At 39.2% G+C, this 21,454-nt stretch overlaps 2 protein-coding genes across 4 annotated transcripts; one reads left to right on the plus strand and one right to left on the minus strand.

The window, feature by feature from the left end:
* Positions 1 to 1,186: 1,186 nt before the first annotated feature.
* On the plus strand, positions 1,187 to 5,474 carry becn1 (beclin 1, autophagy related). 2 transcript variants are annotated; one of them, XM_078278872.1, is made up of 12 exons: positions 1,187 to 1,334; positions 1,446 to 1,590; positions 1,694 to 1,758; positions 1,980 to 2,038; positions 2,140 to 2,230; positions 2,329 to 2,465; positions 2,572 to 2,766; positions 2,870 to 3,016; positions 3,185 to 3,334; positions 3,452 to 3,512; positions 3,619 to 3,761; positions 4,406 to 5,474. In XM_078278872.1, exons 2-12 carry the CDS (start codon positions 1,464 to 1,466, stop codon positions 4,572 to 4,574), a joined length of 1,344 nt encoding a protein of 447 aa, XP_078134998.1. In that variant the 5' UTR covers positions 1,187 to 1,334; positions 1,446 to 1,463; the 3' UTR covers positions 4,575 to 5,474. The 2 variants fall into 2 exon arrangements, with proteins under 2 accessions (XP_078134998.1, XP_078134997.1); XM_078278871.1 differs by having other exon boundaries at positions 1,458 to 1,590.
* A 208-nt stretch (positions 5,475 to 5,682) lies between these two features.
* Positions 5,683 to 19,333, minus strand: LOC144536007 (serine/threonine-protein kinase tousled-like 2). Of its 2 annotated transcripts, XM_078278868.1 has the most exons (21): positions 18,740 to 19,333; positions 16,811 to 16,905; positions 15,295 to 15,366; positions 14,647 to 14,719; positions 14,439 to 14,476; positions 13,722 to 13,814; positions 12,102 to 12,197; positions 11,427 to 11,519; positions 10,838 to 10,948; positions 10,432 to 10,568; positions 10,187 to 10,339; positions 9,773 to 9,839; positions 9,513 to 9,610; positions 9,320 to 9,401; positions 8,994 to 9,085; positions 8,736 to 8,825; positions 7,799 to 7,968; positions 7,459 to 7,597; positions 7,150 to 7,261; positions 6,944 to 7,051; positions 5,683 to 6,715 (listed from the first exon to the last, which is right to left on the minus strand). In XM_078278868.1, the coding sequence occupies exons 2-21, from the start codon at positions 16,901 to 16,903 to the stop codon at positions 6,542 to 6,544; spliced, it is 2,091 nt and encodes a 696-aa protein (XP_078134994.1). In that variant the 5' UTR covers positions 16,904 to 16,905; positions 18,740 to 19,333; the 3' UTR covers positions 5,683 to 6,541. The 2 variants fall into 2 exon arrangements, with proteins under 2 accessions (XP_078134994.1, XP_078134995.1); XM_078278869.1 differs by lacking the exon at positions 13,722 to 13,814 and having other exon boundaries at positions 18,740 to 19,332.
* Positions 19,334 to 21,454: the final 2,121 nt, after the last annotated feature.

A 21,454-nucleotide genomic window follows, 5' to 3' on the forward strand; every position in this document is an offset into this window, starting at 1 on the left:
TAAACCTTTATTTCCACAGGACAGATGAAGCTATGAAAGGGGAGAGAGAGGGGGAATGACATGCAGCAAAGGACCGCAGGTCGGAGTCGGACTCGCGGCCACTGCATCTAGGAGTAAACATAAGTGCGCCTGCTCTACCAACTGAGCAAAACTGGCCACATAGGTATCAGTATTTAAAGGTCAAACCCCACTTCACATCAACGGTTGGAAAAATGAGCTTAAGCTTTTTGCTACGTCTCTTCAATGCATGACAAAGGAAAACGCCAAGAGACTCTTTTATTTGCTGGACTTACATTCCCTACTGGACTAAAAAGACCCCTAGTATCTTTATTTTCTTCATTTGTTATGTTATGTTGTAAATATTGTTTCTACCGCAAAGCTGTCAACACTTTTTTTGACTAATGTACAGATACTGTGCCTTGATTGTTTGTAACACTATTGTACAATAAAGAATAAAAAAATAAATAAAAGCTTGCATCCTTAATATTGCACTGCAGCCATCTTCTGGAGTTAGTTAACTACAGTGTCCAGTATATCTCTCATCAGTGCCTTGTCCCACTTTCACCACAATCCAGTATGTTTCTTTTTACTCCTGCTCCTGCTATCCCAAATCGTTTAATTTCTTCCAACATGTGCTGTCTCTCTGATACATATTTTCTTTTTCCTTCAATATTATGACAAGAAATGTGCATTTGTGAATATGATACGCTTCTTCCGCCGAAGGCTAAAAACACATCTCTTCCAACTGCACCTCGGATAAAAAAATAAATAATAATAATAATAATATATATATATATATATATATTCTTAAAGCTGCACTTTCATATGGCTCTGTAGGGGTGAAAGCACTAGTCGCTTTGGATAAAAGCGTCAGCTAAATGACATGTTATGTCATGTCATGTAATGATATTTGGTGATGAACAATTCAATTAACATGGTCGACCGTCGAATATGTAACGTTATAATGTTTTCAGCACCAACTTTCTATGTTGTCACTATATCTGGATGTATTTTCCACAATATTCCTTTCAATCCATTGTCTTGTGTGAAGTGAAACCTGGTATGAAAAAAGCTCATTCCAAACTACCTGTGTAATCTTATTTTTTCAACTGTCCACAGGTCCACAAACTGGTTCTTCTGAAGAGGCTTTCCCTCGTCACTTTTACACGTTTAATGTGACGTCACATCCGCCGTAAACAACAATACGGAAGTGGAAACAGAAGTCCCGAGGTGCAGGCAAAATGCAACAGTCACGCTAAATAAGTGATTTCTAATTTTCTACGCGCGCCAGTCAGGTTTTATTATGCAATAGCTTTCATTTTTCACAAGCGACAGTGAGTCCTTCTTATGTTTATACGTTACACCGTCGACGTATGCTAGCTGCAAAGCTAATGTCAGGTAGCCACTTACTTAGCTACTCACAGTGTGTTTTTATTGCTTTACATGTCTTCTTGTAGCTAGCGATGGAAGGCTCCAAGTCGTCGAGCACAACCATGCAGGTCAGCTTCGTGTGTCAGCGGTGCTGTCAGCCGCTCAAACTAGACACATCCTTCAATGTGCTCGATCGGGTCACAATCCAGGAACTTATTGGTACGTATAGCCATAAGAATCACACATCGGTGCTGTAGAATGTACGTAACGTTAGTGGCGTTTAAACTGCTCCATCTGCCATGTATTCCTCTCTCCTCCACAGCTCCGTTGGTCACAGTGACCCCCAGCAAACAGGCTGACAGCACTGAGGGTGAGACAGCACCAGAGGTAGGTAACAGCAGAAACGCACACACATGTACTTTTGTACAGGAAACTGATGTGATGGGATAACACGACTAGCCTTTTGATTCTCTTTTGAAAAACCCAATGTACAAACGTAATCAGCAATACTTTTAGAAGGCATAACTAAAGCAATTTATTATTCCAATTAGGAGAAAATAGTTTGATAGCAAGCATGTTTGAGCTTCACAATTACATTTTCCTTCCAGGAGACCTTTGCAGAAAACAAGCCAGATGGAGTGTCAAGAAAATATATCCCTCCTGCACGGTGAGCGCTCCAGTCTTTTCATTCAGGAAATAGAACCGAATACTAATTACAGTTTAGCATATCCTACAAAGTTGACTGAAATGCTTAATCCTGCCCCACAGGATGATGTCCACAGAGAGCGCCAACAGCTTCACACTGATTGGAGAAGCATCAGACGGTGGCACCATGGAAAATCTTAGTCGTAGGCTAAAGGTAGTGCACTTTCACACAGCGAAAAAACAAATTATGTCAGTTTACTCTGATCATGCTATTTTTGAATTCATGGTTGTCTCTGATCCTATCCCACCCAGGTGACCAGTGACCTTTTTGACATCATGTCAGGCCAGACAGATGTGGACCACCCACTGTGTGAGGAATGTACTGACACCCTGCTGGATCACCTGGACACGCAGCTCAACATCACAGAGAACGAATGCCAGAATTACAAGTGAGCTGGTGCACAACAAAGAGCCCCTTCATTCCAAATGTCTGCTTACGAGCAGTATGTGTGTGTATTATGTAATAATAACTCACTGTATGTGAACATATTTCAGGCAGTGCCTGGAGCTGCTGTCACACCTGCAGGTGGAGGGAGAGGACACCCTGCTGGCAGAGCTGCATCACCTGAAGGATGAGGAGGAGGCTCTGGTCCAGGAGCTGGAGGCAGTAGAGGAGCAGAGGGCTGCTGTGGCCCAGGAACTGACCCAGAGCAGGATCCACTCTCAGCAGCTGGACACAGAGGAGCTACAGTGAGTAACCCAAGGGTGGTGTTAACACGTGACTATGGGTGCTATATGCTAAATGAGACCACGGCTAACAGCTCTGTCTCTTTCCACTGCTTTGTGCTAAAAGGTACCAGAAGGAGTACAGCGAGTTTAAACGGCAACAGCTGGAGCTGGATGATGAGCTGAAGAGTGTTGACAACCAGATGCGTTACTGCCAGATTCAGCTAGATCGCCTGAAAAAGACCAATGTCTTCAATGCCACATTTCACATCTGGTACTAAGCACACACGCAAATGTTGTGTACGCTTAGAGTAAATCATTTGTTTTTCTGTCCAATCAATCATGACTTAGCAAATATTTAATATAGCCCTCTGGGACAAAAATGAATCGATACCCGTTGACTGAGAATCTGAATAGTTAGTTTGTTTCTGTTCTTGTCCAGGCACAGCGGGCAGTTTGGTACCATCAACAACTTCCGCCTGGGTCGACTCCCCAGTGTCCCAGTGGAGTGGAATGAGATCAACGCAGCCTGGGGGCAGACGGTGCTGCTGCTGCATGCTTTAGCCAACAAAATGGGGCTGCACTTTCAGAGGTACGCATTGTTTGTTTGTTTTATTTGACCGCAGTTGTTCACAATTTAAGGATGATTACAAAACAAATTCTGCACTGCCGTCGTCAAATTAAGCTCATACAACACTTTTCTCTTCAGATATCGTCTTGTCCCATATGGAAACCACTCGTACTTAGAGTCACTGACAGACAAGTCCAAGGTAATATATACAATATGTACAAGCCCAGCTCTCCCATCATTATTTAAACACTCCTCCAGGTTCCAATCCCGCTCTCTTTCTTTCTTTCTGTCTTGTATTTGTCCAGGAACTTCCTCTGTACTGCTCAGGTGGCCTGAGGTTCTTCTGGGACAATAAATTTGACCATGCCATGGTGGCCTTTCTGGACTGTGTCCAGCAATTCAAAGAGGAGGTGGAGAAAGGAGACACTGGCTTCTGCCTTCCATACAGGTTAGATACCTGCAGACCAGCACAAGGTGTGCTCATTAACTAGAGCATCATTGCAGCCATTTAAGATGAAGCTGTACAGTAAATATTCATGAAGTTTGAAAGCAAATTCTAAACCATTTCCTTGATTTATTCTAGAGAAGCTGGCTAATTGTCTGCTTTGATTATGCCGTTCAGGCAAATAAGAGACATTTGGGAAAGCTTTGGCTTTATAACCCTTTGCATTATTAAAGCGTGGCCTTCAGTATAGCATTTACTAATGCACTTACTTATGTAACTAGGCTTATAAAGCTCACAGTCGCCTCTGACAGCCTAACCTCACTCTTTACTGAGTCCAATTAAGAAATCTACACCACACTTACGGTACTGGTGCTTTCCCCTTATACAGGCCTAAACCATTGTGAAATATCACACCATCAAATCCATTCTTTAAAAGGCTAACAGGCTGAACAACAGAGAGACTATACTGGTGATCACGGTGGCATGAAACCTTCAGAAACTTCAAAAATCTGTAAAACTGAAAGAAGTTGTTATATTTTTGTATAGCACAATTATATTATGTTAATTTAGCTATGCAGATACACTGAATGGCCTACACTCTATGGCATTAAACCATGTAATACAGTAGTTATTATTCCTTGTCTTAGGATGGATGTGGAGAAGGGCAAGATCGAGGACACGGGTGGCAGCGGCGGCTCCTACTCCATTAAAACGCAATTCAACTCTGAGGAGCAGTGGACCAAGGCGCTCAAGTTTATGCTCACCAACCTAAAGTGGGGACTTGCCTGGGTCACCTCACAGTTCTACAACAGATAAACTTGATGGACAATGGCTTGTGCTATTGCATATTCATTTTCCTCCGATTAATGGATTTTCTGTAAATCTTATCACTTACTTGGCCAAAGTAAAAAAGAAAAAAGGTTTTCAGTGCAAAAGAGGCATGGATCAATGTTCTAGATCTTCAGCCCAGATTGTCTATGTTTATACATGTTACACAAAAAGGGGATACTTTGTATCTATTTTGCTGGAAAGTAGTTTATAAATTGCAGGCCTACTGTGGAAGCAGTAAAGACAGGCACAGGTTTTAGTCACGTCCCTCAAAGCAAGCAGGATAAGATTACATGTGCGTCTCTGTTTATTTTTATCATCTGCTTCACTAATTAACATCTGGCTTTTTTTGAGGAGCTGACGTTGCATTAAGACAACTTCCCGCTTTCTCAGACTAGAATGTAATTTAAAAGATATCTTTACCAAATTCACTTCAAACCACTTTATCAAGTTCAAGGTATCCTTGCTCTCCTGTTGCACTTCACACCTTTGAAAATCACTGTGTAACTTTCTCCACAGTAAGAAAAAAGATTGTAAATGTCCCAATTAGATAAGCTGTAAGAGTATGATGTGATAATTGTGGTTCACGTCGGATTTTTAATAGATTAACACGGTTTGGTATTCAACAAGAGTGTCAGTATTTCATAACCTCAAATGCAGTTATCACGTTTGCCAGTTTCATACATACGTTGCATGCAAACATTGTTATTTAGAGGCACACTGATGCAGCTTCTTTGTTTATACTCCATACACCATCAGAAGGATTTGTCTGTTTTAGGTATGATGGATACTTCGAAAGGTGGTATTTGAGTTGATAAAACATTTCATGCTGTGAAAACAAATGTACTGTGTGAAGTTACTTAAAAATTAAATGTATTTGGTACTTCATTAATGTAATCGCAAACATTTAAACACATTCTTGTGACTACATCGTGGGATACTAATGGAAACGGCATGAATGATTAAATGAATAAATACTGGAATGGAACTCTGTAAAAAAAACTTCAGTGCACCATTAAAGTATTTTTGTGGGATTTACAATAAATGCGTAAGTTTGCACATAGATTTTCTAAAATCAAGTTAAGACACCACAGTGTTAACCAAATGTTTTTTTAATGGTTTCATAATTATTTCTGTTGAATCTTAACTCTCATCACAACACTCACTCATAGTCAGCCTGCCTATAAGGTTAACAAAACCATTACAGGGGGAAGATTTCATTGAAAAATATGGACTTAACTATTAAAATAATAAGCCGACTTCCAGTTATCCAGTAAAATATTTAAAATGGGTCAAAACCAGTTCATCTTTCCAGAATCATCCCTTTTCTTAGTCAAGTCATTTATGACCCTCTAATGGTGTCAACAAGGCAGACCTTAAACTTTGGTCATCAGTCATTCCTTATTACTTTTAGGAGCCCTTCCTGAAAGACTCAGGTTCAAACCTACAGGGATACAGATTTGAAACTGACCACTCTACTTCTGAAAAATATTTTGACAGATGATAGATTTCAAGCAGAATGGGATGACATTTCATTAATGCTTCTTTTAAACCTTTCAAAGTGAACAGGCAGGTGATCTTTCACACATGGTGTACTTCTCAAGCCTGTCAGTTGTGCAATCTTTCGGGTGCTTTTACTATTTATCGTGTAAAAAAGCCCCTTGAAATGAGCAAACGTTTTTGTGTTAGTGCATGCATTTGGGCAAATCTTTGGACACGCACAGACTGGCCCTTCATTTTTAGCACTTGGATGATGGTGGTGGGCACACTTACTACTACATCACCACATCATCCATCATTTTGGTTCCATTCACACTTTCAGGATCCCTACATCCCATCATGCTCTCTGCTCTTTCCCAATCAAGCGTGCAAAGGAGAAGGTTCATCAAGTGTGTAATGTCTCCACGTGGCTTTGTCCTCGCAAGGGTTTTATTCCAAGTTTCTTTCAGCTTGCTTCAGTTGGAGGCACTGCTGCCGTAGCAGCTGGAGGTGGAGGGAAGAGGAGGTGCCTGAGGTGTGCTGCTGGCCAGAGCCTTTCGATTATGGGGCATTAGGAAGGGGTCGCTGGCCAACTGCAGCACATCCACACGGTCCTCCTTGTGATAAGCCAGGCAACGTCGAATAAAGGACTACGAAGGGAAAGGGGGGGAAAAACGACTTATTTCTGGACCAACTCCACTTTTTCCTTCTTGGGCTACTTTCAGTTTGAGAAGGAATTATATCACATTTAGGAGTAGAGTAAAAATGTAATTTCATGGGGCATTTAATACTTAAGAATTAAATAAGTAAGAAACACAAGTGTTACAGTATAAATGTGCAGTGAGTGTTTAGCTGTTTAAGATAAATTAGTACCACACCTTTGCTTCTGCAGTAACCACAGGTTTTGGGGGAAACTGCACCTCAGTGGCTTTTAATATGGTGTTTTCTTGAAGGATATCCTGCTGCGACTGGTTGTGACCAAACGGCTGAAAAAGACAAAATGGTGGCTTACTTTCATTTTTCATACTGATATTTAAAAATCTGACAACAAAACCCCTGTTAAAGAATGCAGGTTAGTGGTTACCTTGCGTCCATATAAGCTCTGGTAGAAGATGACCCCTACTGACCAAACATCTACCTTGTTGGATATTTTGGGGGGCTCTTTGCCCACCACAAAGCACTCAGGAGGCAGGTACCTGTGAGTCAAAGGATTACAACATGATATTGAAAAGGGTTTTCCTCTATATGTTCTCTCTGCACAATTTTCTGAACGAAAAGGGGATGTGAATTCAATTAGAAACATTTCACTCAAAAGACTGCGCCTCTGCTACAAACTCTTGAAGCCATATTTGTTGCTTGGTTACTAAATGCAGTGAAGTGTGTCTCTGTGTACCAGTAGGTCCCTGCTCCTTGTGAGGTCAGCTCCATGCCATCTGCAGAGTTGAAGCTGTCATCATCCATGATCTTAGACAGGCCAAAGTCAGTGATCTTAATCTCTCCACAAGCTGTGCCATTAACCAACAGGATGTTTCCTAAGACCAGAACAGTCAAAATAAAATTACAAACATAGGACTGTAAACAGCTACAGTAGGTTACCTCTCCTTAAAGATAACATGAAGAACTGTTCAGAAGTGACACATTCAGTTTTGATTGCAATATGGAGAGTAGTGCTGTTTTTCACTATTCTGTAACTGAAGGGATAACAAAATGGCAATTTTAAATTGTGAGAATACCGGGCTTGAGGTCGTAGTGGATGATGGGTGGGCGAATCTGGTTGAGGTACTTGAGGGCGTTGACGATCTGCATGACGATAGAGCGGCCCTCCTTCTCGGTCATCAGCTTATTCTGCTTCAAGTAGAAGTCCAGATCATTGCCTTCACAGTACTCCAGCACTGTGCAGAATCTGTCAGAGGCAATCCAACAGATTATTTGGGAAGTTTTCATCACCTATTAAAAGGTGCTGTAGGTAGGATTGCGAAGATCCAGGACTTAGCGAAATTCTTTTAACATCAACTTCTCAGTCCCTCCCCCCTTTCTGCTAAAGCCCAAAACGGTCTCCTAAGCCCCTCCCCCCACAAGGGAGAATGAATGTGTGTGCATGAGCAGTGATTGACACCCAGTTAGACACCCTCCCCGGCCCTAACATTATCATTTAGTTGGAGTCATGTTTCAGGCCACCTGGTAAAAGTAAAACCAATATTCACTCTCTTTTAACACCGCTTTTGGTCTCAACTCCTGAGGTAGATATTATACTCTTTAGCTGCTAAATGCTCCACTATGTTCATCAGCTAGTCACTAACCTTTTCTGTCTGGCATTTGGTGCTGAGCAGAAGGAAGTGTACAGCGGGTTGTTAGAGCTATGAGAGCGGTGAGAGTGAACCAAAACGCTAAGATTGCGGGCAGGGAATCCAAACAATGAGCTGAAACTTGCTATAAATCTCTGTAAAGCCAAGGGGAGCTGCCGATTCGGGTGATAATTCTCTGTAGGTTCATCACTACGGACGAACCCTTTCACATTGTCTTCATTTATCATTTGACACATTGTTATTCTAAAAATATAGATTATAACTGCTTAAAAGAGTTATCCAGCTTTTTAGCACTATATGATGTTTAGCACTTAAATGTGGCACATACACATATTAGATTTACTGTATTTAGAATTCCACTTACGAGTCTGTGTCAAGTGAGAAATAGTCGTAGAGTTTGACTATTCTAGGGTGGTCAAGTTCTTTGTGGATTCTGTACTCTCTACAGGAGTGTCTGGAAAGACAGGAACCATTTAGTAACGTTGTAAAAACATCACAAATAACAACATTCAAAGAGTTTTAAGCTAGAAGGTCCACCATGTCAAATTTTATTAAAGATCAAAATGTTTCCAAGGATGCAAAGAAAGAAGAGCAGGCACGGTGAACAGAGGTTCCGACTTACTTGTGGTAGTTTTGCTTTTTCTCCTCCCTCCAGTTCTTGTTGAGTTGATGGATTTTAATGGCCACATACCTTTGCTCTGTCAAATCAAAAGCCTGCAGTGTAGAAAAGACCGTTATACATCAACGCACACAAAGTCAGAGTAGCCTACTTAAACCAGAAAGTTACACTTAATGGTGTATAATAGCTGTTTACTGGGTACAGAAGTATTGCCAAGTCTCACTACCATACCACCCTGACCATATGTTATTCAAAAAGACCCAGCATAAAAAATAATTATAAACTGGTACTAATAAAGAATGGAAGTCAACTAAATGGCACATGCTTACCTTGAAAACTTCACTAAAGCCACCTCTTCCAAGTAAATGTAATAGCAGATATCGGTCGTTCAGCGTGGGGTGGTCTTTAAATCTACAGAAGAAGACTTCCTTAAAACTTTTGGCTTTTTCAAAATATATTTTTAGTTAAGACCACACTACAGAACTTGTGTAAGGTACTATAAACTGAGATAATAATACGCACTGAGAGTTGTCCTCGTTATGGATTCTCTTCAGCTCCCGAATGTGCAGGTTTCTTACTCGCTCCAAAAGCTCCAGCTCAGCCTGGATCTCTGCTTCTTCCTGCATACAACCACACAACATCTAGCATCTTCCTCATGCCTTGATGAACAGGAACAGGTAAGAGTAGTAATAGGTCTCTAGGTTACACTGTAGTAACAGGCCCAGGAAACAAATCCCAAAACAAAAACAAAGAAAAAGCTGCTTTAAGTGGTGAACTGGTACCTTTTTTAGATGACCAATTCGAAGTTTAAAAATCTCCTCTTGCTCATGATATTCTGCCATTGACAAACTGTGTGGGATAAAGAGGCAACAGTTTGAAATGTATTACATTATAACCAGGTCAGCTTGTGAGGGAAAGAAACGTAACAAGCTACACACTTTACTTCAGGTATAATGAAAAAGTAAAAAACAAAGACAAAAAGCCTCCTTATTAAGGGTTATAACAGATCGGTTCAAGTCTGACTCAATGTTCTTATAAGTTGTCTTAACAAAAAGAAAAAAAGGTTTTAGATTTTGTGTCAGTTTCTAAAGCTCCAAGTTTCACTATGTAAATACTACGGCCTTATTGTGTACTCTGGGCTGGTCCATGTAAAACATCTACTGTGTAAGTAATTTAGCTATTGTTCATAATCTTACGCTTCACTCTCCTGGCCGTTGCTCCTGCTCTTTCGTTTGTTCTGTTCGAGGCTTGGTGGAGGTGTCTGGGCCATGGAGGGAGGCTTCCTCTTTCCCAGCAGCTTCCTCTGCCTCTCAATGTCCTCCCGCTGTGAGTTGACTCGCTCTTGCTGCCTAGAACATGTAAGAACAATCTAGTGTGAACATAACCTATAAGCAGATTGGACAAAATGCAAATGTATGTTTGTGCCTATCTGCATGCTGACTTGATGAGGTTCTGGAAGGCATATCCATCGGTCCACTGCTCGGTGAAGGAGGCCCCATGCCGTACGGTGGTGAAATGGCCCAGACGCAGACGGTCCTGCATGCTCTTGTCTCTGCAAGCCATCTTCTCTTGCTTTGACTACAAAAAATGATGAATCAAAAATTGTGCATGCACACTCAAAAAAAAAACAGCTTAGCTTAGAGAATGTTAAGAACTGAATATTGCTGTTGAGTACCAACATAACCACGATGAAACACTTAACCAGTTAAAAATAAGGCTCAAGTCCTCAGATGTATAAATAATAGAAAGAAAACTATTGTTTCGGTTTTCACATGAAGCTTTAACAAGGTGACACAAGCTGTCTCTTTCAAGTAAACATATGTGTGCAAATGCACATGTACACTCACCTTCTCTATTAGGAGCTTCTTGCTCATTGTCACACACTTGTTAAGCCGTTCCTTGTAGCGCTCCAGCATCTTCTGCTGCTCATCCACCTGCCGCCTCAAGTCACAGTTAGCCTGCCAAAACACACATCATCACTCTGACATCTAATTCTTATTACAACAAGGATTCAAGGCTGTTTTATTCTTAAACAGACATGATGCAACAACTATCAGTGTGTCAGCTTGGTTAGCTGACATTTACACCAAATGTAATTTAAGCAACACTGGCATTTGAAAGTGAATGAGCACATCCTTCATGATGAGCTACAACCAGACTGGTGCAGGTTAATTACTGGAGTTGTTGTGAGAAGTTGTAGCACATTTGTCTAGATTGTGAAGTGATTATTAAAGACTTTTTTGAATTTATATCTAGACATATCCTTGACTGTGTGTGTGAAATGAATCACGGTAAGTCAACTCTATAATGTGGCATTCCAATATAAGATGTTGTCAGGAATAAAATGCTAACTATTCTGAAGCTCTTTTCGAAGGTCCAAATGCTCTAGACTAAGATCAGCTCATCAGATTTTTAAGAATAATTTTCTTATCTTACCCTCAGCAGGTCATCTATCCTTCCCTCTTTTTTCTCCAGGTCAGAGTTCTTGTCCTTCTCCAGTGCTGTCAGTTTTAGCAGTGTCAGTTGTGACTGAGGAAGGAGGGCAAAGACAACAACAAGCCAACAATTAACATCTCATCCCACTCAAATTAGGCAGACACCCCTTGGGCCAGTCCCTAACAAAACACACCATCACTTTAAATGTATCAAAATCAGATGTGGATGTCTTGGATATTAGACATGAATTCAAAATGTTGACCTTTAATTAGGCCAAGGAGTGTAATTTGCAAGGATAGCTGGATGTGTGTTCCAAGTATTGTGAACTGCAGTGTGGGTGGCAGGGCCTTTCAAATTTTGACCTTTAATTCTTGCATACTCATCTTGGTCAACAAGTGTCATTTTTTTAAATGGCAAGTGTGAAGTTGCATCATCCCTACAAGTTTGGTCAAACCTTTTCTAAAGAAGTTGCAGTTTGTGAAACAAAACCACTTCAAAAACATGGACAAAATCAGCGGTTCTTATAAGAACTAAATGTAAAATGCTGAGCCAGATACAAAGCGTGCTTTAACTGGAAACCATACTAAGGTGCTTCTACAATGTGACTGAGAATATAATGAAGAACAAGCAGAAAGGTTGGTGTTAAGTGGAGATCCAGGTCAGTTAGTCAGTTACCTGGATGGCTTTGTGTGAGCAGGAGTGTGTGGGGGCTGTCTTCACAGAGCTGCAAGATGAAGAGTCTGTGAGGGCTGAGCCTGTGGACGAGCCTTGCTGAAGCAAAATCATAGAGAGACATAATAAGAGAAAAGACATAGGGGTAAAATATAACAATTATGTAATAAAGACAGCATAGGGAGATTATCAAATAGCCGAAAAGAATAAAAAGAAAAGAGACAAATACTGTAGTTATGTAGTTATAAGGGGGAGAACAAAGACTAAGGTATTGATGCTAATTTGTCTATTCCAATACATTTGAAATAGATAGGAAAAAATACTGGTTCACTTCGATTATTCTTATTGTTCTATTCTCAAAATATACCTGGTATTTTTTAATGTCTATAAGTAATAAAAACTGCAAACAGTGGTTTATATTTCCAGTAAGATGGCAGGCAACAACAAAATGTCTTGACATTGTTTGAGACCTAAGTGATAAGGAAAGAGCAGGTAATTAGAGCGTAGAGCTGCAAAGGTTAATCGATTAGTTGTCAACCAATAAATTAATCGTCAACTATTTTGTTAATCGATTAATTGGTTTCAGTAATTGTTTTTTAAATTCTCTGACTCCAGCTTTATAAATGTGAATGTGTTCTAGTTTCTTCACTCCTCTGTGACAGTAAACTGAATATTATTTAGGTGTGGACAAAACAAGACATTTAAGGACATCATCTTGGGCTTTGGAAAACACTGATTGACATTTTTCACCATTTCTGACATTTTATAGACCAAACAACTAATCGATTAATCGAGGAAAATAAATCGACAGATTAATTGACAATGAAAATAATGGTTAGTAATAAGAGAGTGCTGAAAAATCTTTTCAATTGATATACTACTGATAAACATCTTACTACTACATACTACATCTGCATACTGAAGTCAGCTTGCTTATAAATCCATCAGAAACAAAAACCCTCGACAACACCACCAATAACGACTTTTCAGGAACTAAATGTGTTCTATTAACCATTGTAAGGCCCTGTTCAGAAACACATTAGCACTGTATGGAAAAAATACAAGCCCTGTTGCTGTATGCCGTTTAGTAGGTAGTGTAGTTGTGATGAGCAAAGATGTTATCTTTACATAAGATGAATGAAAGTGGTAGGTAAATAAAAATTAATTAATGAAATAAATACATGACATAGTCAAGGTATATACATGACATAGTAACTACCGCTACAAATTTGAAAGCGCCGGCACTTTTACATAATACAACCATGGTCCTCCTGTACTGCTTTCTGCCTTACATGGTAGCTCATTGTGTTAAACCTACAACCTAAACAACATCTGAAACCATGAAGTCCAGCACTGAAAACCTAAAACTTAGCTACAGTTTATCTGGCCAATGCTCAAGAGTTTATCCTACATTTGATCCTTCCTGTTCATAAACACACACTCAGCTGAACTACACTGTCAGACTCACTCCATTTTGTGCTTGTTTTCAACCAAAGACTGCAATAATAATCGGATGGATTTGACTCTGGCTAAAGATTAAACAGCTGGTAAACCAACAGTAAACCAACTGATGAAAGAGAGCCACAGCAGTAGAGGGCTATGGAGATGGATGCTGGTGCTCACCAGAGGATTAGACAGTGAGTGCTGTGGAGAGAAGCGCACCAGCATGGGGATGCCCCGGGCCGGACTTGTGCCAGAGCCACTGCTACCAGCAAACTGGCCACAGGGCAGTTGACAGAGTGTGAAAACAGGACAGAAAGAAAGACATAGTTGTTATTTTGTAAGAATGTAATGAAGGACCATACTGGCACAGTCAGAACGTGAGGGTGAAGACATCACACTGAAGTTTGAGAGTGATTTGAAACTAGAGATGGTCCGATACCATTTTTTGCTTCCCGATACCGATTCTGATACCTGAACTTGCATACCGGCCGATACCGAGTACTGATCCAATACCAGCGTGTCATATATTTTATTATGTTTTAACAACTGTATACTACTATCCCTGTATGGATGTGATATGCTTTCTATATCTTTGTTGTCAGTCTGGCTCAGGTTAAACTCTTTGTGAAACATGAACAAACACAAACTATGAACGCCCCAGAACTTTCTTTTGTGATCCAGTTTGACAGTCAGTTATAACGGAAAAAGAACATAAATAAACTACTTTAATGTAGATTTTCTTTAGGGCTTTATTACGTGGTATCGGATCGGTGCATGAACTCCAGTACTTCCCGATACCGATACCAGCGTTTTAGGCAGTATCGGAGCCGAACATCTCTATTTGAAACAATGCACAGTAAAGTGGCCAGAATGCAAAATTCATTCACCAGGACTCACCTCAAAATAATCACTTATTTTGTGCCCTCTTCCTTTTCCTACAAAACAAAAAAACAGGACAGGTATAAGAAGTAAGAAAATGTAATAATTTGGTACTATAGCATATATATACACAAATTAAGGAAATCTGAACATATGAGAATTTAAGGAGCCGTTTCTGTTGGAAAGTGGAATTTTGGAGCTCTGTCAGTAAGTAGGGTGGACTTACCCTGGCTGTTGCTGTCATAGATGTTTCCTTTTCTCTTCCTGCTTCTCTGGTCATTGGACTTCTTCTCTGGTGTCTGACATGAGCAGAAAAGCAGCACAGCTTAGCTTCAAATTGTACTTTTTTTATTAAGTTTATTTATTTATTAAAATGGCAAATAAATGTAATAGACAAAATGAAGCCATGCGACTCAAAGTTATATGGGTATCCTTGCTAAAAAGAAACTTTTGACCATAATGCAATAAGATTAATAGCAGCCTCTTTTCTGTGGTCAGTATTTAGTGTATTGCCTTCAGGTGTTTATGGGGTCACTGGCACTTTTCATACATGGAACCTTTGAGTTATGTGTTAAAAGCCTGTTAACATATTCAAGATGTTTCACAGCTTTTTGCCAAATGTATGCCTCACCTGTCTCTACAAGTAAGTAGGAACAGAAAATGCATGAACAGATGAATCTCACACACACTCACTGTACCCAAATGTTAGAATCCAACACTGTATACAACATACTTGACCACTTGTCCAAATCACAAACAACACTTACTACAACTAAAGGTACCACTGGAAGTCAGGAAGTGCATGCAACATCAAATGGCCTGCAGATGAAGGCACAGCCACTTGTCATTTTGATTAATTCTTTCCCCAACCAACCTCCAGTTCCTTGTCACTGAGTGATCCCGCACTGCACACAGACTGGTTGGATGATTCACTGTTGCCTGAACTCTGGAAAACAGAACACACACACACACACACACACACACACACACACACACACACACACACACACACACACACACACACACACACACACACACACACACACACACACACACACACACACACATTAGACCTGATTGATTAGTCATGTGCTAATCTGTCAAGTGGATCCTTGTGAGCAGGACTGGAAATTAGACAGATAAGATATTCTCATGATATATTCTAGTACAAATGCCATATTCTGTTCAATACTAAAATGTGGACAGTGTACTCATAAACACCATACACCAAACATTCATGTAAGTTAAGTAACAAATCAGTGCAGGTTTCCACACATCTTTCCTATCTGACAAATTATACAAACTGGCATTCAACTTTAATATAATCAATAATTATGGCAGTGTTTACAATTGTGATACTGATTTAAGCACCTGATGTGTGTACATTTTTTCCATTTCTTGTATCTTATTTTCGTAGGAATTTCAGCACATGTATCTAATCTACAGCTCCAAAATGACATGACACTAAAATGGGCATATAATATACATCCCCATTAATCTGAAAATCACACTTGGTAGAATCAGTTGGCGTCATGCATACCACTGATGGCCAGTTTCACAGTCTGAACAGACTAAGATGAAACAGCAGGCTAATTGGTGCAGTAGGCTAATGCTTTTAAGGCCAGCTGTCATTCTGCTGCTCAAGGTCATTTTTTTTCTCTTAACATGTACACAACACATGTTCATTGTAATGTCGTAAACATTTACTGTGGTCAGCATACTCACACCCTTATATCATTCACACTCTAATACCGCAGTGAGCAGGCCTAACATTTTATTTCTGAGCACACTATAGGCCGGAGCAGGAATGATCGCGATTGCTTTCTCAAGGGTTGCCATTTTGTCAAATGCACACCCACACACAGTAATACACAGTTCCACAGCAGGGTTGCAGCATAGCGCGCGGCCTATGCTGTGAACTTCAGTTGGGGTGCCATTTCAGTGTCACTAGTCTCCACCGAAACAAAGAGCTGCTGGCCAGCTCCCATGTCAGCCAAGACAGAGCTTGTCTTGTTTTAGCTTTCGCTCAGGGAGACAGGATCATTCCACTGAGGGAAACTCCTGAACACAGAGCATCAGTCAATGCTGGAAATAGAGAACACTTCCAAGCTTTCCTAAACTGAAGGACTAACGCAAGAGAGCTGACTGACTGCTCATGTTTGCATTCACACACAAACAACAGTGGGGTTGTGGTACGTTTGCCTGCAGGAAAACTGGAAGTAACTCTTTTGTATCTATAATCTACTTCAGGAGGGATAAGAATTTCAAATTTTCAACAAAAAATACATTCAAGTCAACTCTTATAATAAGATCTGCACAAACAATCCGTACTCACAACAGCAGATCATTTTGAGCATCAAAACAACTATATGCTATTAAGAGATGCCAACCTTGGCCACACCAACTCCAGTGAAGCGAGCCTCAAGCAGTTCCTGCCTGCGTGGGTCCAGGCTTATAGCCTGGCTGTGAAGTCCTTCCATCATGCCTAGGAAGATAGACACAAATAGTGAATTAAATTGTACCTTATGTGGAAAAGCGCTGTGGGGTTATTGTCACACAAGAAAAGACCAGCGCACATGAGCAGACAGAGAGCAGCACATTTGCTACCAATATACCATTCATATCAATTTTCTTTCTGATTGGAGCAGGTGACCTAAGAATCCTGTGGTCTGACCAGCAAAATGTAACACCTTTCAACCTGGCTGCCTGGGAGTCTGGGCATATGTTGGATCAGTATTTTCAACAGCCCACTGTACCAAAGTGTACCAGTGCTTAAAAAAAGTGATACAAAGCAAACAGTTTGCTCTCTCACTGCCCTTTACTAAGGAATCAAAATCGCAACTTCATTCTGTGTAGGAAAACTGACAAAAAAGTTTTTTTTAATCCTTCAGTGAAGAATTCCCATGCACTGCCTCTTGAAATAACAACAGTTGACAGGCAAAACTGACACCCAGCAAAATTTCGAAACTTTATTTGCTTTATATATATATATATATATATATATATATATATATATATATATATATAGGAACCCTGACAGTAACACTTTATAATAACCATCGTTATATTTAATGAAACTTAAGTTAATAGTTATTTTACTGTTAACAATGTTTACTAATTATTAGTAATTCTATAACTTATGTTTTAAACAGTTTATTGTTGTACACATCATAACTTTATATATTATATTTAGTATTTTTAATGATTACTAAATGATTTGTAAACCTTTAAATAATCGTTTGCAAACCATCATTAACCTTTATTCAGATGGCTATTTTAAAGTTGCAACTGATGATTGTACCTTGTAATGGATAATACATACGTTGTAAAGCATCTATAAACATTGTTAGATAGATATCAGTGCACAAATAATCAAAAAATCATCTCTTTTATAGATCACCAAAAAAATGTATTAGGCCAAATTAATGTCAGTAAATGCTTTATAAACCACTTATTAGTTATTAATTAAGTATTATAAGCATTAGTTGCAACTTTATAATAGCCATCCAAATAATGTTTATTATGCTTACAAAAGACTAACTATTAACTATATATCTAAATTTATAAACTAATTATTTTATATTGCACTAAACTAATGATAAAATAACATTATAACATTATTAATAATTAGTAAACATTATACATCATCATTTCATTGTTTTTTAACAGTAATGTAACTATTAACTCAAGTTTAATTAACTATCAATTTACCATTTATTAATGATAGGTATTATAAAGTGTTAGGACTTTTGAACTCCTTCCTGACAGGGTATCGATCAACTAGCGATGGATTCATCTGAGGGCACATGAGCGACGTTAAATTCATGGTGATGACAGTGACTCGAAAACAAAAACAACCAAATAAAAATAGACATTACAGTTTTGCCCAGGCAGCCAACGTTAGCTAGTAGATTTTGGCCACAATACTGCAGCGAACATTAGAGACAATATGTAGCTTCATATCAACTTCCATGACAAAGCCTTAACTTAATTTAAGTTTACCGATGTTTCAGCTAAAATGACGTCATGACAGGTGATGAAAAAATCCGTTAACGTTACTGTTATTAACTAGCTAACTAACCTAGCTTGTTAACATTGACAAATGCTGTTATGCTTATCAAAATCTTGCGATTTTTTTAAGAAAAGCGATACGCCGCCATGCACTGTCAATGTATTATGAACCAATTAACAGTAAAAGTTTGATTAATCTTAATAGCAGCTGTTACGGCTTAATTTACTAAATGACAGCTAGCTAGCTAAGGCTACATGGTAGGTTACCTAAACTAGCAAGCTAACATTAGCTGCAATAGAAGTCTCACCTGGAGAACCTCTCGCAGTCACTCAGTCCTAGAGAGGATGTTGTCCGTCCATCCGGTGACAGCAGACTCCTTAACTCCCACACACCTAAGTTGTCTGAATTAAGTTATCCATTTAGTCCAAGTTATTTCCAATTCAGGGAAGACATTTGTTAGCTTAGCTAATGCTAGCTAAGGAGAGCAGTGTTGCTGGCTCCTGCCGGTGTCATCCGGACAGGAGGCCCTGATCCTCGGGGTTTCCTCGTCAGTCTTGGTGCCCTTGCACGGGCAAACCTGGAGCTGTCAACGCTCTGAAGCCTCTTTGCAAGTGTTTCACATTTCTGCTTCACTCGGTCCTTCTATTGTCATTATCGAGCTATGTAACGTTTACACCGGGAGAAGTTCCGCCACCTTGTTAGAGTCCATTCTTTAACTGTTAACGTTAATTAAAGATCATTTCATTGCCCCCTGTAGCAACACCGCACAGGGCTCCAGGGAGAGCTTTTGGTGATGCTTCCCATGCGCTTGTTTAATAGATAATGAAGCTGCTGGTCAGAACCACCCGAAAACATACATGCTAGGCAAGGCTGGTACTCCAACGGACAACTGTCCGGGGCACCAGATCTCCAGGGCCCCCCAAAAGTCCCTGTTTCATTGTGTGGTAGTTTGACCAATTTCAAGTTTGTTCGGAAACTTTCACTACTAATAGGGTACAACTAATCAGTAGGTCCTGCATTATTACGTAATTGTGTTGCCCTGTCTTGCAGCCTAGAAGAAGATTGCTTTATTATTGTAGTTTTAGTTTTGCAATTTCCCATTTGGATGAATAAAGTACTTCATCTATCTTATATTGTGATGTACCTAAATGGTGCATATTCCTAAATAAAGTTGTATGTTTTATCCAGGTAGCTGAATATTGTCTGTTCTCTGGGTCTTTGAGCAATATTTTAAGGAGTTTAAGTGTGCTGTGTGCCCTGTTAACTTAGTGGCAATGTGTGTACAGCTCTCACATACCAACAAGAGTTTTGTTTGTCAATTAAGTCAGGCCATACAGTTTAGTGCTAACACTTTATAATAACACACAATAGCTACATACACAAATCATGATTTCTGTATCAATGCATTAAGCATCACTAATGCAGAATTTGTGATTAAATGCATGAAGGAATTCAGTATTAATTCAAGCATTAAACCATCATTAATCATTAGTTCTGAATTACTTATTATACTTATTACTTGCAAGGCTTTTGTTTGCTTGGACCCAATGGACCTAATCTGTACACAGCTCCGTGTATGAGGTATGATTCATCATTCTGAGGTAGTTCATCTTGTATATTGGATTGGACCAGAGAGCTATACTTACAGTTTAAATCCAGGAGATGGAAGCAGAACATTGCAGACAAAAAGCCTTGCAAACTCAGTTGAGTGTCTTGGGGAAGCAGCACAATAATATATCAGTCAGATCTAACTATAATCATTTAAACTATGTTCATAATCTGTCTGTCTTTTGTAAATTCTTGTAATGTAATTTGAAATTCTGACTAATTTGGTTAATTGGAAAATTCTTGTTGCCATTAAACCCCAAAAGAATTCTGCTCATGCATCAATTATTTTGGCCCTTAATCTTGAGTGATGTACATCTGAGTAGGCAGCAAAATGTACATAACATTATGACAGGGCTTGATAAAGGCAACATTACAGACTGTAAACACAATGCACACTGCAGGAAATGACAACTCTGGTTGTCTGTCTTGGTCTATTTTCAGCCTGTCTTGGTATATTCTCAGCCTAAAATGATCAGGTAAATTGTCAACATTAAAAACAAAAGCACAGCATAAAAATTAGTCCCTCTTCAAAAACATGTAATTTAAAATATAAATTTATATTAAAATATAAATATATAGCCTACTCCCTAAAAATGTTTTGAGAACTAATGTATTTAATCATAAATTTATGGAATAAAGGTCCTCATTTATTTTGAATTATGTTTTAGTCTTGCCATTGCCTTTGCATCTCAAAAAATGGACACCTCATGTGGTTGTACAGTTCAACTGATTAGAAAGAATTATATAAAATATGACATATTTGTATTTTACATAATAATACAAACTATACACATGGGAGACAAGACTTATCTCTCAGAGTCCACACAAGAAACTGCACCAGTTTTCAGTAAATTAACAGTTTACTCCAAACCACATCATATCTCCAGCATGGCACTTGACTGAGTTAAAGTTTATCTTGCCATAGTTCCACTGAGTACCACAAACAGGAAATCCCAACATTGTGATCAGGAAATTACATTTGTTTTGCATAACATTATCTGCTCTTTTGTTCTTCCACTGACTTCAAGGATTAGTTCACCCACATCACTTTTTATATATTTTCCCACTTAGCCTCAGTGGTATCCAGTCATGTGGATAATTTTGTTTTTATCGCTCTGGACCAGATATTCAGAGTGTTCTGCAGGTCTTGTTGCCAATAGTTTTCTTCTGATACAATTTTCCACCTTACGTAAACATAATAATGAAAACCCTCCACAGCAATGTCTGTGGGTTATCGACCAGAATATTGGCAACTGAAAAGAGATGAAAAAAAATCTTTCCAGACGTTGGGGGCTCTTAGTATATTGGCAAATAAAATAAAAAGTATATCCTGTACATGGGTGGATACTATGGGTAGGGGTAGATACCTAAATATGTTTTTTTTGTGATTTGGGTAAATATGCACAACATGAGT

The sequence above is a fragment of the Sander vitreus genome, chromosome 21 (genome assembly GCF_031162955.1).
Source record: "Sander vitreus isolate 19-12246 chromosome 21, sanVit1, whole genome shotgun sequence".
Classification (NCBI taxonomy): Eukaryota; Metazoa; Chordata; class Actinopteri; order Perciformes; family Percidae; genus Sander; species Sander vitreus.